This window comes from Cervus elaphus, chromosome 19, assembly GCF_910594005.1.
Source record: "Cervus elaphus chromosome 19, mCerEla1.1, whole genome shotgun sequence".
In the NCBI taxonomy this organism is placed as follows: domain Eukaryota; kingdom Metazoa; phylum Chordata; class Mammalia; order Artiodactyla; family Cervidae; genus Cervus; species Cervus elaphus.
Window position 1 is genome coordinate 47,326,519 of NC_057833.1, and position 17,841 is coordinate 47,344,359.

Genomic DNA, 17,841 nt, shown 5'->3' on the forward strand with positions numbered 1-17,841 from the left:
TATGAAAACACAAGAACTACTGCTTTTCAATGACATAGAAGGTTTGGGAGGAAAAATGTTCTGTTACCTGTACCTAGTACCATGCACACATCAGAGGGATCCCCCTTCTCTAAACCCAACAAGTTTATAAATTGTAAATACAAAAAAAAAAATTCTTTACCTGGAGCACAAATACTCCACAGTCACTATCGTTTTTCTGTTGTGGAATACACTAAGGGGAAAAATAAAACAATTATTAAAATAAAATCAAGTGTTCCCTGTCAGATAAGAAAAGCTGCAGGAAACTTGTATCCAAGACAGCTGCTATATACCTCTGGTTTACAAAGTGTTTTGAGTTTATGAGGCACCTGGCCACATGAAAAGAGCTATCAATCAGTAACTTATAGAACATTTGCCTAAACATGAGAAATGGGAAGTCAAAAATCCTATTTTAAAACTTCCATGGATAATCAGTTTTGCTATCAATTCACTGACAATGGAATCAAAATGGAATTGTGACTCAGAGAACACAGACCTGGACTCTGAATACTTAGTACTAAATGCTGCTTGGCAGTCTTCACTCTTCATCTCGTATTTCACAACTCTGTCCTATTCTTTTAAAGACACTGTAAAGGTAAACAGAATGTTTTCCAAAGAACTGGTTACTATATTCTGCCTGAAGTGTTGAAACATGAAAGATCCTGATTAAATTTAGGGGAATACCTGGATATACTGTTGGGTAAGTTCACAATATTCACAAAAGCAGTTCTGGTTTCAACATAATAAACTACCTTAGTTTATTATGAAACACGAAATATAAGTTTAAAAGTTAGCATTTAGTTCAAGGATAAATGAATAAACCTTGACCCTTTGGGTTTGGGTTAAAGGTTTATTTCAAGACTCTGCCTCTTTAACATTGTGTCATTGATCCAAATAGACCTGAGTTCAAGGACCTGATGGTCAATGTTTTTGATGAACTTTGGGGAAGGTCACAGATGCTTCTTACTCCTAAATGACTTGCCTAACTCAGATTATAAGGATCAAATGAGATCATAAATATAAAAACACTTGGAAAACAAAGCATAAAATGCAAGACCCTGGTATCTGTGACAGAGTTAAAAGGGTAGGCCTGCTTACTCTGCCCCATATACAGCTTTACTGTCTATGGCTATACATAGTGCTGCTTCTAGACTGTGTTCAGAGCTGAAGCTCTCAAGCCACTTGTCTTCCCCAAATGCCTGGAAAGCAGCCCAGTGCACTTGTTTCCTTGGTGAATCCAAAATAGTCATGTCAGTATTTCTCTGGGTCTATATGAATCATCTGGAAATAAGAGCCATGAGGCAAGAAGCAGATGTCTTTTTTAACAGAGCAACTATATCATCAGAAGCTGCCCCAGGGATGAAATGACTGAATTTACTTGCTCCAGCAAGCAGCGGGAAACTGGGCAGCCAAATGATGAATACTGAGCTGAGGTTTATTCTGAGCTGCCTCCCTGCAGCCTCCAGACTCTCCTTTGGTTATCTTCATGATCAGTCTTCATATGCATTTAAAAACACCCACCCCTTAGATAATTTCAGCCCCTTGACATGCCTGGGTTTTCATTTTTATCACTTACTTACCTTTGTAACAGCAGTCTGCCAACCCTGAAGAAATTCAGGTCTATTTTTTTCTCTGGCTTCAGTCAGCAAATACTTTCTTATATTCTGGTTAAAAAGAAACCACAACACAGATGCTGTGTTCCATCAGTTGGTGAAAAATGGAACCTGCCCACAGCAGATAGAAGCAAAGGAGGAGGCTGTGGCCCCACCACTGGGCAGAGTATGCATTAAAGAGTTTAGAGCTGGAACTTGACTTCAGACCTTTTTCGTTTTATAGAGTGAAGGACTCAGACCTTCTATCCTGTATGCACTTAAAACTGTGGACACTGGTATATGTTTTAATTAGATCTTTTTAATAAGATGGTCAGCCTTTTCCAGGAATAAGTCAGCTTGGTGAATTTGAAACTTAAAATGAAATATTGGCAAAACAAAAAGAATGTCTTAATTACTGCCAATGCTCAACAGAGGGAAGGAATCCATGGCAGAAATCATTAATCACTGAAATTAAATTTAAACATTCTAGCCTTAGATATATTCCATATTTTTGAGGGCTGCAGGTAAAAGTATCACTCAGTTTCTAGAAAGTTATGTTATTTAAATTCATTCTGGATACTAATACAGTCAAGTCCAATGCTGAAATCTCTCCCAAGATAAAGCCTATTGGAGCTTATACTTTTCCCCTATGCCTTCCACCTCTTTGTGCATATCTTTCTCTGGCTATCTTTCTGTAAGGGTGAAGTCAGAGGTTACATGAATTAAATTAACCCTCTGAAGGTGGAGGAGAAATGTGTATGTACATGTATATATACACAAGTGTATGTCTGTATATACATACATATACACGTCTGTGTATTCATATTTTTTTTCCCCATATATTGTATCACTCTGCAACTTGCCTTTTCAAACTCAGTAGGTCTTGTAAATCTTTCCATGTTAAGACACAAAGATCTATTGGGTTGGCCAAAAAGTTAGTCAGGTATTTCTGTAAGATGGTATGGAAAAATCCAAATGAACTTTTGGCCAACCCAATACTATATTCTGTAACTGCTATGGTCTGTTTAATATTGTGAATATATTACAGTATATCTATTCAGCTATTCTGTTGGTAGAGCTAAGTTTAGTTCATTTTGACTTTCACTATTATCAGTAATGCTGCAATGAGCACCCTGGTGTGTGCCCCATTCTTGGGTGCATACACAAGTACTTTCATGGAGTATATACCAAGAAACAGAACTAGTTTGTAATAGGATATGCATCTTTTTTACTTAAAAGGCACTTAGAAGCAACTAGAACTTCAGTTATTCCCCAAATGGCTGTATCAATTTATACACTCCACCAGAAAATATGAGAATGCCTATTTCCTTACACCCACTTTAGTACCATCAAACTTTTCCTAACATAATAGGCAAAAAATGGAACTCTGAGGTAATTTAATTTCTTGTTGTTCATTCATTAGGTCGTGACCGATTCTTTGCAACCCCACTGACTGCAGCACATTTCCCATTTTCTGGTGTGCATCTCTCCATGGGTTTTACAGCTACTGGCATTTTTCCTAAAAATCACTTATTTTATCCTTTGTCCATTTCTTAGATCCTTCTTTTTTTTTGCTCATTTGTAGTTCTTTTTATATTCTAGAAAGTGACTGTTATATATGTCAGTAGCTTTTTCTCCAAGTCAATCCCTTTTAACTTTATGACATACTTAAGTTTCAAATTATGATATAGTCTTGCTTTTTTGGTTCTGGATAAGAAAGCTTTTCATATTCTGAGAACATAACATCTATATTTTAGTCTAACTTTCAGTTTTGTTTTTTTTTTTAACTTTCAGTTTTATGTTTTATATTTAGCTCATTATTCCATCTGGAATTTGTTTTTCTTATATATGAATAGTATGAAACAGAATTTGTATTTTACTTTTCCAAATAGCTAACTTTCCCAAGGCATACATCAAATAGCCTGTCCTTCCTCAACTTTATCATATACTAAGTTTCCACATATACATGAGTTATTCCTAGATTATCTCTGTTGTTCCACCAATCTACTTGTCTACTCCTAACCAATATAATTAAAAGTTTTAATTATTAAAACTTTGTGGTATGGTTTGACATCTAGTAGACCAAGTATTCCTTCCTTCAGTTTTTTTCTACTTCAAAACTATTTTAGCTGTTCATGACATGAATTCTGCAATATAAATTCTAGGATGAGTTTATCAGGTTTCATTGAAAATCCTTCTGAGAAACTGATTAGGACAAAAATTGGTTTATATTAGTTCAGGGAGAATTAATCTCCTAATATTGAGTGTGCCTATCTTTCCATCTATTCAGATTTCCTTTATATACATTAGAGTTTTCATCTCAAAGAATGTCCCCTTTTTTGTTAGGGTATATTCCTGGGTAACTCACCTCTTTGTTTTTTTTTTTTTTTTTAATGAAATCTGTTTACATTTTCTAACTAGCTCTTGCTAGTGCAGGAAAATCAGGAAACATACTGATTTTTCTTGCTTTGTATCCTGCCATCTTGTTGAACTCTTATTAGTTGAACTCTAATATTTTGCCAGCTGATTCTCTTGGCTCTGATTCATTCTACAGAAGTTATTTTGAAGATACAAACCAATTTTAGCTCTAGGAGAAACCAAGAAAAATGATTTCTGTTTGTTTTTTTTGGCTGCACCTCGCAGCATGCAGGATCTTAGTTCCCTAAGGAATCAAACCTGTGCCCCTTGCAGTGGAAGCATGGAGTCTTAACTGCTGGACCACCAGGGAAGTCCCAGAAAATGATTTCTATCCATATTCAAAATGTAGTTTAAAGGGAATGACTGAAAAAAGATCTGATGAAATCCAAATAGGGCAGGTATCTCAGAGAGGGATCCAGATCCTGGACTGCTACCTCTTCCCATCTGGAGGTTCCTCTTATAGTCCTTTCCTCTCCCAACATTTTGACATGACATGACAGAAGCTGATCACATGTGGTATTGACTTCTGCTGTTCTATCCTAGAGCTGAGACACCATTTGGTCAATGACAAAATGAATAGGAAAAAAGGAGTAGGGGAGTATATTAACTTACCTCTACACAAAATTTAAAATGAATGCCTTGCGAATCATAAAATGAAATAATTCGATTAGAGAGTGTCACAGTAATGAGAGACCAGTGGACTTCCAGGTGAATAGGGATCAACAGAAGACTCTTTTTAAATAAATCCACCTGATCAAGAAAAAAATAAAAGAAATGTAGCCATCACCATGGGCTTTCCAAACCAATAAGAAACAGCAGTTTCCATTTACTAACCTTTCACCTGCCCAAGGTCATTAATCTAGGAAGTGAAGCCAGATCTTAATCTAAAGCCCATGTTTATAACTAGTAAGCTAAAATACACAATAATAAGGAAACTGAAGGTACAGAAAGCACTGTTTTCCACTTCACCTGCTAAACCTGTGCTTATTAGCTACCTAACATGATTTAACTTATTTTTAAGCTTAAATAATTTTCTTATATACATATTTGACCTAGAATCAATTCCTATCTAGGAAGGAATTGTGATATTAGAAAACAGCATAACCTTCTTTTAGCCTTCTTCTAGAGACTCAGTATAGTGGTTAAGATCATGGGCTCTGAAGTAAGCCTGGTCAAGTTCAAATTGTAGCTCTGTGGTCAGAAGACTTTGGCAATTTGCATAGCTTCTTTGTGCCTTGATTTCTTCAATTATAATCTACAGATAACAGTAGTACCCACGTGATGAAGCTGTTGAGAGTGACAATACATATAAAATGCACAAAGTATGCTTAACCATTATATGTAGCCAATAAATCTTAGCTGTTATCATTATCACCATCTTGGATCTCTCAGTTGTCGAAATTGAGAAAAATATCCTTGATAATTATTTATTATGAACTCACGCTTCATATCCTAATACATGTCCTTTAAAATCTAGAAGCATTCACTATACCATTTAAAATCCCAGTTGTGGACTGGATGATAAAGAAGTAGGTATTCAATAGACATTTTATAGAAGGATGAATGGACTTTTTTCAGGTGTTTTTGTGATTTTTGTGTTTTTGTGATTCCTTGAGTTAAAACAATTACAAGACTATTTTAAACTAGATTCTTAGCAACTATTTCTCAAGCCTTCTTTGCTTTCTGATATTAAGATAATGTCCTGCTCTAGAGGAATCTTCCACTAGTTTACACAACCTTGGAACAAAGCACTTCTGCAAAGTTTCTGTATGAATAGACCTAGGAGGTAAGGTGGACAGGAAGTACTGAACAGGACAGACAACCGGTCCTTTCCGGCTCAAAAATTCTGAGTATCTAAAACAAGGAATCATATTTAAAATACAGTATTAAATGAGACCAAATTTACATTTTTCTTAAACTTTTTAATTATAAAGCAATTTTAAAATAAAAATTACAAAGTACAGATAAAAAGATACACTTGTTTATATCTTTCCAGATCTTTTTCTTCTTTAATGTATTAATTTTCACACACACACACACAACCTATTACATACAATTAAGAATGACATGTGTGGTCAGTTATATTACTGATATCAATTATTTGTTGTCCTCCCTATAAGAGGGAGGCTCAAATGGTAAAGAATCTGCCTACAGTGCAGGAGACCCAGGTCACATGATTTGCTTTAACCTATGCATGGTAAAGAGAAGTGAATTTATGTCATGACCAAGCTGAAGCTTCAAGAACCATCATGTGGCTCTAAGACTGACATGTCTCAAGATTAGGTGCTGCTCCTTCAGTCTGAATCCCATTAATGGGATAAAGATGAAAAAACATAGCACCATCCCTTAGATACAGGGAAAGCATTTGATAAAACTTAACATCTATCTATGATTAAAAGCTCTCAGCAAACTACAAATAGGAGATATCTTCCTTAACTTGATAAAGAATATCTATAAAAAAAACTACAAATGACATCATAAATAGCAGTGAAAAACTGAATTCTTTCCTCCTAAGATTAAGAACAAGGCAAAGGTGTCTTCCCTCATTACTTTTATTCAACAATGCACTAGAAGTCCTAGCCAGTGCAATCAAGCAAGAAAAAGATGGCATACAGTTTGGAAAAGAAGAAATAAAACAGTCACTACCTGTCGACATGATCATTTATGAAAATCTCCTAGAATCTATAAAAATCTCCTAGAATCAGTGAGTTTGACAAGTCACAGGATACAAGTCAATATAGAGAAATCAACTGTATTTCTCTATACTAACTGCAAATAATTGCAAGATAACATTTTAAAAATTCTGACACAAAAATAAACTCAAAATGGATTAAAGATCTAAATGTAAGACCAGAAACTATAAAACTCCTAGAGGAGAACATAGGCAAAACACTCTCTGACATAAATCACAGCAAGATCCTCTATAACCCACCTCCCAGAATATTGGAAATAAAAGCAAAAATAAACAAATGGGACCTAATTAAACTTAAAAGCTTTTGCACAACAAAGGAAACTATAAGGTGAAAAGACAGCCTTCAGAATGGGAGAAAATAATAGCAAATGAAGCAACAGACAAAGGATTAATCTCAAAAATATACAAGCAACCCCTGCAAGCTCAATTCCAGAAAAATAAATGACCCAATCAAAAAATGGCCCAAAGAACTAAACAGACATTTCTCCAAAGAAAACATACAGGTGGCTAACAAACACATGAAAAGATGCTCAACATCACTCATTATCAGAGAAATGCAAATCAAAACCACAATGAGGTATCATTACATGCCAGTCAGAATGGCTGCTATCCAAAAGTCTACCAGCAATAAATGCTGGAGAGGGTGTGGAGAAAAGGGAACCCTCTTACACTGTTGGTGGAAATGAAAACTAGTACAGCCACTATGGAGAACAGTGTGGAGATTCCTTAAAACAGAACTGGAAACAGAACTGCCATATGACCCAGCAATCCCACTCCTGGGCATACACACCGAGGAAACCAGAACTGAAAGAGACACATGCACCCCAATGTTCATCGCAGCACTGTTTATAATAGCCAGGACATGGAAGCAACCTAGATACCCATCAGCAGACGAATGGATAAGAAGCTATGGAACATATACACAATGGAATATTACTCAGCCATTAAAAAGAATACATTTGAATCAGTTCTAATGATATGGATAAAACTGGAGGCCATTATACAGAGTGAAGTAAGCCAGAAAGATAAACACCAACACAGTATACTAACGCATATATATGGAATTTAGAAAGATGGTAACAATAACCCTATATGCAAGACAGAAAAAGAGACACAGATGTATAGAACAGACTTTTGGACTCTATGGGAGAAGGCAAGGGTGGGATGATCTGAGAGAATAGCATCGAAACATGTACATTATTAAGTGTGAAACAGATCACCAGTCCAGGTTGGATGCATGAGACAAGTGCTCAGGGCTGGTGCGCTGGGATGACCCAGAGGGATGGGATGGGGAGGGAGGTGGGAGGGAAGATCAGGATGGGGAACACATGTAAATCCATGGCTGATTCATGTCAATGTATGGCAAAAACCACTACAATACTGCAAAGTAATTAGCCTCCGACTAATAAAAATAAATGAAAAAAATAAATAAATAAAATTTTAAAAATAATAATTAAAAAAATTGTTTATAGCAGTTTCAGAAACATGAAATACCTATGGATACATTTAGGTGCAAGATCTGTACACTAAGATTGTAAAAATATTGCTGAAAAAAATTAAAGATCCAAATAAATGGAAAATATACCATGTTCATAGACTGAGAGACAATACTGTTAAGGTCTCCATTCCCTCCAAATGAACATACAGATTAAACACAATCCCAATCATAACCCAGCAAGTTTTTTTAAAAGTAGGGATTGACAAACTGATTCTGAAATTTTGATGAGAATGCAAAAGGACCTAGAATTGCCAAAGCTATCTGAAAAAGAAGGCTAAACCTGGCCACTTAACACTGATTAAAGACAAACTATAAAGACAGTGATCAAGACAGTGTGGTATTACATAAGAACAAAGAGATCAGTGCAAAAGAACATTAAGTCCAGAAATAGACCCACACATATATGGTCAGTTAACTTTCTACAAAGATGCCAAAGCAATTAAAGTGGGAAAGAGAAGTCTTTTCAGGAAATGCCACTGAAACAACTGGATGTATATGGAGGGGAAAAAAAAAACCTTGATCGCAACCTTATGATTACACAAAAACTGAGATGCACCAGAGATGTAAATGTAAAACCTAAAACTATAAAGCTGTTAGAAGAAAATATATGAGGCAAATATTTCTTAAACTGGATATAGAAAGCAAAACTATAAAAGAAAAGAGTATGGTAAATTAGATTTCATCAAAATAAAAATCTCTATTCATCAAAATGCATGTTAAAGAAATGAGAAAAGTTAGAGACTGACTGAGACAAAACAATAAAAAATATAGATTTGACATAAGACTTATATCTAGAACTCAAGGACTTCTTTATAATGCTTTTTATTCTTATCATTCACTCATTTTTCTATTGAGTTGGTGAGGTTGTTTTCTTATTGATGTGTAGAAGCATTTATATATTTAAAAAATATTTCTTTGATATTTGATACATACATTTGATATCAAATGTTTCACATAAATATCAAATTTTTCCCAGTTTACTGTTTACCTTTTTATATAGTTGAATTAATTCATTTTTCTTTTGTATCATCAGAGTTTTAAGTTGTACACAGAATGGATTCTGCTGCTTTGAGATTAATTTTTTAAAATTCTTCTGTGGATTTTCTTTGTACTTTCATTGTTTCACTATTTGTTGCATTCCAAATTCTTGGTTGTTCCATAATTTTTCTTAATGTAATCAAACTTAGTAAGTACTTAATTCTTCTATTTTTCCTTTTTTCTTTAATAATAATGGCATTTATGACTATTATTTTTTTCTCAAAAGAGATTTCATTTTATTCCATAGCAGCTGCTAAGATTGTGTTCCCTTTTCTGTCCTTTACTAGATCATTTGTATATAATCTATTTTCTTTTAGACCCAAGGTTTATATCAAGTAATATGTATATGTGTGAAAATTTTAAAGATTTTTTTAGACACCTTTTATTATTTATTTTTAATTTGATTGAACTGTGGTTAAGGAATAGTATATGTAATAATTATGGCCAAGTACATGATCAATTTTTATTAATGTTTCTTGGATATAAGAATAAATGTATATTCTCTTCTTTGAGGGATATAAAGATCTAGTATAAATCTATTAAGCCAAAAACACTGGTTGTATTTTTTATATATGGTCTTATTTTTTATCTGCTAGATTTGTCCAACTATGAAAGAGGTCTCTCAATATCACTATTTACCAAAGTCTCCTTGCTTTTGTAATCACTGTTATGTCTCCTATATACTAAAATTTTATCACAGTGTACTTTTCACACTAAATTCTACCTCATTTGCTATTAATACTACTGTTCCTCCTTTTTGCTTGCCACTGCCACTTCTTTCTTTTGGTTTGCATTTGCCTAGTACCTGTCACTTTATTTTCAAGCTTTTTCATATTATTTTATGTTTGTTTCTTATACACGCATATAGTTGGATTTTCTGATGAAATCCAATCTGAGAGCGTCCAGAGGATAGAACAATTTATTCTATTTAATGAAATGACACTGAATTATACTTGGCTTTATTCCTTCAATTTCATGTTATTCTTTATTCAGAAATTTTCCCATGCTATTTACAAGACATACCTTGTTTTACTGTACTGTGCAGATACTGCATATTTTGTAAATTAAAGATTTATGGCAACCCTGCATAGATAAAGCCTATTGGCACCATTTTTCCAACATTTGTTTACTTCATGTCTCTTTGCCACATTCTGGTAATTCTCACAGTATTTCAAATTTTTCATTATTATTATATTCATTATAGTTATTCATGATCAGTGATCTTTGATATTATTGCTCTAACTCACTCAGGCTCAGGGAATGGTTAGAATTTTTTTTTTTTTTAACAAAAAGGTATTTTTAATTAAGGTATGCACATAATTTTTTTTACATAATACTATCACAAACATAAGGGACTATTGTGTAAATGTAATTTTTATATGCCCTGGGAAAACAAAAAATCTGGTGACTCACTTTTTTGCAATATTCACTTTATTGCCATGGTCTAGAACCAAACCAACAATACCTTCAAGATATACCTGTCTAACCTTTCTCTACTCCATATTACATATGATCATCTTTCCTCAGCTATGTAACTTCTCCTGGTTAAGCAGCATCCTATTATATGGATGTATATACATATATTTATTTATATATATATTTACTTTTATTTATTTATTTGGCTGCACCATGTCTTAACTGTGGCACTCGCAATCTCTGTTGCAGCATGTGGGATGGCTCTAGTTCCCTGACAAGGATCAAACCCAGGACCCTGCATTGGGAGCCCAGAGTCTTAGCCACTGGATCACCAAGGAAGTCTTGGATGTATATTTTTCATTTGACCAATCCCCTACTAATTAGCTGTCCTCAATTTTTCTAATATAAACACCACCACAGCCCATCTAGTGGCACGAGTTACATGCTTGGAAGTCATCTTTCACAGTTCTTCTTCTTCATTCCGCATAACCTACTCATCACCAAGTCCTGTTAATTTACTTCCTAGGTCACACTCGTATTTGTGTAAAACTCCCATCTCTTCTAGTATTGTAATTTAAAGTACAGTTAATCTGCAGTGGCCTACTCACATCAACTTTGCTCCCACATTCATCCATCTTCAGTGCCACTAGAGCAAAATACAAATTGGATGTCGTCACCTAAAACCCTTCAATAGATTCTTACACATTCAGGATAAAATTTAAAATGTAGACCACAAGGCCCTGCATCTCTGAATCAGATTCTCTTCATGCCACTCTCTTCTTGGGTCTCTGCATTCCGGCTATTCTTTCTTCTCCCATGCTTCTACCAGCATAATATAAAAATGATGACTACTTAACGTATGTTTATCATGTTTAGTGATTTACATGCATTCTCATTTAATTCTCACAAGATAAATATAACTGGCATTCCCATTTTTTAGATGATAAAACTGAAGCTTAAGGGAATTAAGTAATTTGCCTAAGGTCTTACAACTAGTTAAGTGGCTGAACCAGGATGTGAACCCAGGTCTAAATCCTGAGTTCATTATTTCCCCAGATGTGCACTCTTCAATTTAGTTTATCTTGGCACTACTGATGATGCCTTGCACAAAAAACCTACCTAGCAGCTGTTTGTACTTTGCAAAAATAATTTACACCCACACTTTCATAAGACTTAATATCAAAAATAGAACATAAATAGGCTTTTAAAATAATGTTTCTGACATAGTCAATGAATACAGAGAAATTAAGGTTGGAAAGAACCTTAGGGATTGCTTTATCATTTTGTTTTTATAAATAACCAATCTGAAGCCCAAATTAACCATCTTATCTAAGTTGCACAGCCAGCTAATAACAGTGTCAGAACCTTTAACTTCCAATCCAGTGCTTTCTGTTATAGCAGATTCCAATCAACTGGATAGATTCAAAAATTTTACAAGTGTCTTGTCTTTCAAACAAAAAGATTTAAAAGAAGTAACAAAAAGCAACTTTAAGTTAATGGGCCTGTTTCTACTATATATCATATTGGCAGTAAAGATAGCTTCATCTGCATTTCAAATTTAGAATAAAAAAGAAATAAAGCAAATACCTTTTTAGTCCATCTTTTTACTCCATTATACCCTTTGGTAACCAGCTGTCTATGAAAAAAGCTGTTGAAGAAGTGAACCTAGAAAGACATCAAATACAAGCACTCAAGATTATATTAAGCTGTGTCAGGACTTAAATTCACAACAAAAGGGAAATTTAAAAATCCCTGAATGTAAGACAGACCAAAAAATGAGGAAAAATTTTTTCTTAAAAATAATGACCAAAACATACATTAGAGTAATTCACAGAAGACTATTTCAAATTTTCATTAGAATGACCTTACAGATGTGATCTATTATCAGAACTGGACTGGGGCAGTAAACAGATGACCTGAATCCAATCAAGTAAAGAAACAATCTGATAAATCTCATCAAATCACGTGATAAAGTTGAAAAAGGCTATGAAAGAATAAGGTAACAGCTTGAACTCAAGGGATGGGGAAGTACAAAACTAATCCCATCTGAGGAATGTGGATTTGGAGACTCCTATAGTAACTATAAGAAGGTCACTGTTAACACTGAAAAAATTACTCTAGTCATATGGCGCATCATGTTCTGCATCCTTGGCCTTTTCAAAATTCTGGCTTATAAATGAGTATCAGCTCACCAGAGAGAGTAAACATACTATGGTCTTCAAGCATTTACTCAGTAACTTTGACTCACTTGAGGTGATAAAACTGCTCCCTTTAGTGCTAAGGTTCTCAGGATGTGGCCATCAGACCAGCAGTGTAAGTATCACCTGGGAACGTGTTAAAGTATAAATTCTCAGGCCACACTCCAGACTTAATAAAGCAGAAACTATGAAAGTGGGCTCAGCAATCTGGTATCTGAGGATTCTGATGCACATTTGTTTTGAGAACCATGGAGCTTTAGATATCCATTAAAATGCTTATAGTAGCCATCTCTAGGCAGAGACTGTCCAACGTTTGAGTGCATCAGAATCTGAAGTGCTTATTAAAACAGATTGCTAGGACCCACTCTTCAGTTTCAGACTTACCAGAAATTTTGGATGGATCCAAAAATTTGCGTTTCTAGTAAATTCTCACATGATGCTGATGCTGCTAGTTTGGGGACCATACTTTGAGAACCACTTTCAGTTAGTTTAGTCACTCTGTTGTGTCCGACTCTTTGCAACCCCAGGGACTGCAGCATGCCAGGCTTCCCTGTCCATCGCCAGCTCCTGGAGCTTGCTTAAACTCATGTCCATCGAGTCGGTGATACCATCCAACATCTCATCCTCTGTTGTCCCCTGCCTTCAATCTTTCCCAGCATCAGGGTCTTTTCCAAGGAGTCAGTTCTTTGCATCAGGTGGCCAAAGCACTGGAGTTTCAGCTTCAGCAGCAGTCCTTCCAATGAATATTCAGCACTCATTTCCTTTATGATGGACTGGTTTGATCTCCTTGAAGTCCAAGGGACTCTCAAGAATCTTCTCCAACACCACAATTCAAAAGCATCAATTCTTCGGCACTCAGCTTTCTTTACAATCCAACTCTCACATCCATATATGACTACTGGAAAAACCACAGCTTTGACTAGACGGACCTTTGTCGGCAAAGTAATGTCTCTGCTTTTCAATATGCTGTCTAGGTTGGTCATAACTTTCCTTCCAAGGAGTATATGTCTTTTAATTTCATGGCTACAATCACCAACTGCAGTGATTTTGGAGCCCAGAAAAATAGTCAGCCACTGTTTCCACTGTTTCCCCGTTTATTTGCCATGATATGATGGGACTGGATGCCATGATCTTCCTTTTTTGAATGTTGAGTTTTAAGTCAACTTTTTCACTCCTCTTTCACTTTCATCAAGAGGCTCTTTAGTTCTTCTTCACTTTCTGCCATAAGGGTGGTGTCATCTGCATATCTGAGGTTATTGATATTTCTTCCAGCAATCTTGATTCTAGCTTGTCCTTCATCCAGCCCAGCATTTTGCATTATGTACTCTGCTCTGTAATTTAAATAAGCAGGGTGACAATATACAGCCTTGACGTACTCCTTTCCCGATTTGGAACCAGTCTGTTGTTCCATGTCTGGTTCTAACTGATGCTTCTTGACCTGCATACAGATTTCTCAGGAGGCAGGTAAGGTGGTCTGGTATTCCCATCCCTTTAAGAATTTTCCATAGTTTGTGGTGATCCACACAGTCAAAGGCTCTGGCATAGTCAATAAAGCAGAAATAGATGTTTTTCTAGAATTCTTTTGTTTTTCGATCCAGAGGATGTTGGCAATTTGATCTCTGGTTCTTCTGCCTTTTCTAAATCCAGCTTGAATGTCTGGAAGTTCACGTACTATTGAATACTGGCTTGGAGAATTTGGGGCATTATTTTGCTAGCATGTGAGATGAGTGCAATTGTGTGGTAGTTTGAACATTCTCTGGCATTGCCTTTTTTGGGGATTGGAATGAAATCTGACCTTTCCAGTCCTGTGGCCACTGCTGAGTTTTCCAAATCTGCTGACATATTGAGTGCAGCACTTTCACAGCATCATCTGTCAGGATTTGAAATTGAAGTTCAGCTGGAATTCCATCACCTCCACTAGCTTTGTTATAGTGATGCTTCCTAAGGCCCACCTGACTTCACATTCCAGGATGTCTGGCTCAAGGTGAGTGATCATACCATCATGGTTATCTAGGTCGTGAAGATCTTTTTTGTATAGTTCTTCTGTGTATTCTTGCCACCTCTTCTTAATATCTTCTGCTTCTGTTAGGTCCATACCATTTTTGTCCTTTATTGTCCCCATCTTTGCATGAAATGTTCCCTTGGTATCTCTAATTTTCTTGAGGAGATCTCTAGTTTTTCCCATTCTATTTTTTCCCACTATTTCTTTGCACTGATCTCTGAGGAAGGTTTTCTTATCTCTCCTTGGAAGAGAGATAAGAACTCTCTTCGGCGAGAGAATTGGAACTCTGCATTCAACTCTTTGGAACTCTGCATTCAAATGGGTATATCTTTCTTCTTCTCCTTTGCCTTTAGCTTCTCTTCTTTTTTCAGCTATTTGTAAGGCCGCCTCAGACAGCCATTTTGCCTTTTTGCTTTCCTTTTTCTTAAGGATGGTCTTGATCACTGCCTCCTGTACATGTCATGAACCTCTCTCCATAGTTCTTCAGGCACTCTATCAGATCTAATCCTTTGAATCTATTTTGTTACTTCCACTGTATAATCGTAAGGGATTTGATTTAGGTCATACCTGAATGGTCTAGTGGTTTTCCCTACTTTCTTAAAAAATTTGCGTTTCTAGTAAATTCCCACCTGATGCTGATGCTGCTGGTTTGGCGACCATACTTTGAGAACCACTTTCAGTTGTGTCTTTTTTATACTGTGAAGGTTTAGAATTAAATGTAGTGGTAATAAAGGGAAATTATAGTTTTGAAATGAATACTTTTATGTTAAAAATCATCTGTATGTTTCGATTTACACTTTAATAATAGAATTTGACAAAATAGAGAATCTGACAGATTAATTTCATGATTCCAATTGAGAATGTTTAATCAATTTTTTATTTTAGGTGGAAAGTTATGACATTTTGTCTATATTAATAAAGTGTTGGAATCTGAGATTCCTTATATTTACCTGTTTAAATTATTAGACTTATGAAAGTACTTTATAAAGGACTTAAAAAGGTTTTGCTTTATTGGAAAGGTTTTGCTTGTTGAAATTAATGGCTACCAATCAGGCAATCAGTATTCAGAAACAATATATGAAATTAAAAAAATAGCTTTTTGATATGTAACTAAGCTCTTGAGGGAATTTTAGAGTTTAATGGGGGTTAGTTTGTATTTAAACTGAGTATCAAAGATTAATCCAAGAAAAAGTGAAGACGGATATACTTTACTACATTTTTAAAGAGAATAAGACATTAAGTTAAAAAAATTCTTTAAATTAAATTTCAAAGCTTAAAGCAAACAGTCCTTTTTGCACATGTAAAAAAGAAAAAAAAGCCTCCCCAAGATATCAAAAACACACCCACTCTGAAATAAATAAGCAGGAAAACACTGGCATGACTTTATGTTCACATGATTTTTTTTGTTGTTGTTGTTCTTTTTTTTTTTTTTTTTGTTCACATGATTTTATAGAACTTATGCCAATTCTAGCACATGATCAAGACAAATATCTTTTTAAAAATCTAAGAAATATGAAATAATTACATAAAAATTTTTAAAAAAGAAAAAGCTGCTTTCTTTTATACACAGGACCCTCTCTCCTGTAGAAAAAGTTTTCACTTACTTTGTCTGGGACTGCATCCATTATCAGCTCACCATACATATTTATGACCTATAAAGAGTCAATATAATACCCATTAACCCTACATACAATTCAGAACATTCACTCAGAAAGAACAACATAGCTACTGCTAATAGTAATCAAACCTTTCTAATACTGGGTGAGTGAGCAGTCACTTCAGTAAGGAATGAAGAATACTTGACTCCAAAAGATAACTGTGAGGCCAACCCAGAGGTTGCATTTTACATTTCATTGTCCAACATCCTCTGCAACTTTCCATGGTAAGAATATACAATACACTCACCTGGTCATTCAGCCAATTCTGACCATCCAGGGTTGCTAGATCATCCATATCCAGCATGTGCTTATTGTAGAAGATGCGGAAGTTGCATTTTTGATGTCTGGCCCGATAGTTTGTTATTTCCCTATTGATAAACGGTTTTCTGAAACAGAAATATTTTGAAAGTAAAACAACAACAACAGTTTAACTCAGTTTATTGTTAAGTATCAGGGTTTGTTTTTTTTTTTAATCAAGAGAAAAGTCCTATAAGCCAATAATTTTCTTTTCAAGGGCTTAGCTTAAGCATCATTGACAAACCTATTAGAAAAGTCTTCATTAAAGACATCTTTTAATCTTCCAAGGACGTCTTTTTCACTGAGTGGGACCAAACTGCCATACTTCTTCATAACCTCGTCTAGGAATCCTTAAATAAAGGAGAGAGAAAAGTTAAGGTGGAAAAGGCCGCCTTCAGCAAAGTCATTGTCCCAATACTTAACCTATACCCAACATATAACATATGTTTAAATTACATTACTAAATGTATTATGCTAAAAAGAAATCTTTTAAAAGATAAGGTATCATTTCACACTGGATTGCTAGAAAGAGAATAGCTAGCTGAAATTAAAGATTGACATTTTTCAGTAGTTTAACCTTGGAGAAGAATCCTATCTCCTAAAGGTAAAATCTAAAGGGTTTAATCACCTGGTTAAATGTGTCTATCGTATTTGGTAACTGAAGAAATTATCTTTTTAAAAATCACAATTAGAATTGTTGAGATCACCTTCACTTGTATTTACTATTTGATAAAGGTATGAACTTTCACATCTCAACAGAGGACAAATTCGAAGGCATTTTTAATATCATACAATTTGATAGTTATTATACTTATGATACTGCATAACCCTATGAGGTGAGCTTTACTGGATAATAGCTGGTGATGCACGTTTTAAAAGAGGAAACAGAATTAAAGGATGACTTCTTGGCCAGAATACAGGCTAGTCTTTACATCAATTTAAGTAACATGTATATGCATTTTAATAGCTTCCAAGAGGATCCACTGAAGAAATATACCTAAAAATATCCTAGGA

General features: G+C 34.9%; 1 protein-coding gene across 3 annotated transcripts in view; it reads right to left on the minus strand.

The window, feature by feature from the left end:
- The window catches only part of SENP5 (SUMO specific peptidase 5), a 48,040-nt gene that overhangs the window by 5,091 nt on the left and 25,108 nt on the right, over positions 1–17,841 (minus strand). For 2 of the 3 annotated variants that reach the window (XM_043873922.1, XM_043873920.1), the window contains exons 3-9: positions 17,072–17,177; positions 16,778–16,916; positions 16,477–16,524; positions 12,260–12,337; positions 4,641–4,778; positions 1,599–1,682; positions 161–211 (exon numbers count right to left, since the gene is read on the minus strand). In XM_043873922.1, coding sequence (XP_043729857.1) covers positions 161–211; positions 1,599–1,682; positions 4,641–4,778; positions 12,260–12,337; positions 16,477–16,524; positions 16,778–16,916; positions 17,072–17,177 — 644 coding nt within the window. The remainder of the gene's footprint in view (positions 1–160; positions 212–1,598; positions 1,683–4,640; positions 4,779–12,259; positions 12,338–16,476; positions 16,525–16,777; positions 16,917–17,071; positions 17,178–17,841) is intronic. The other variant, XM_043873921.1, reaches the window with a different exon arrangement.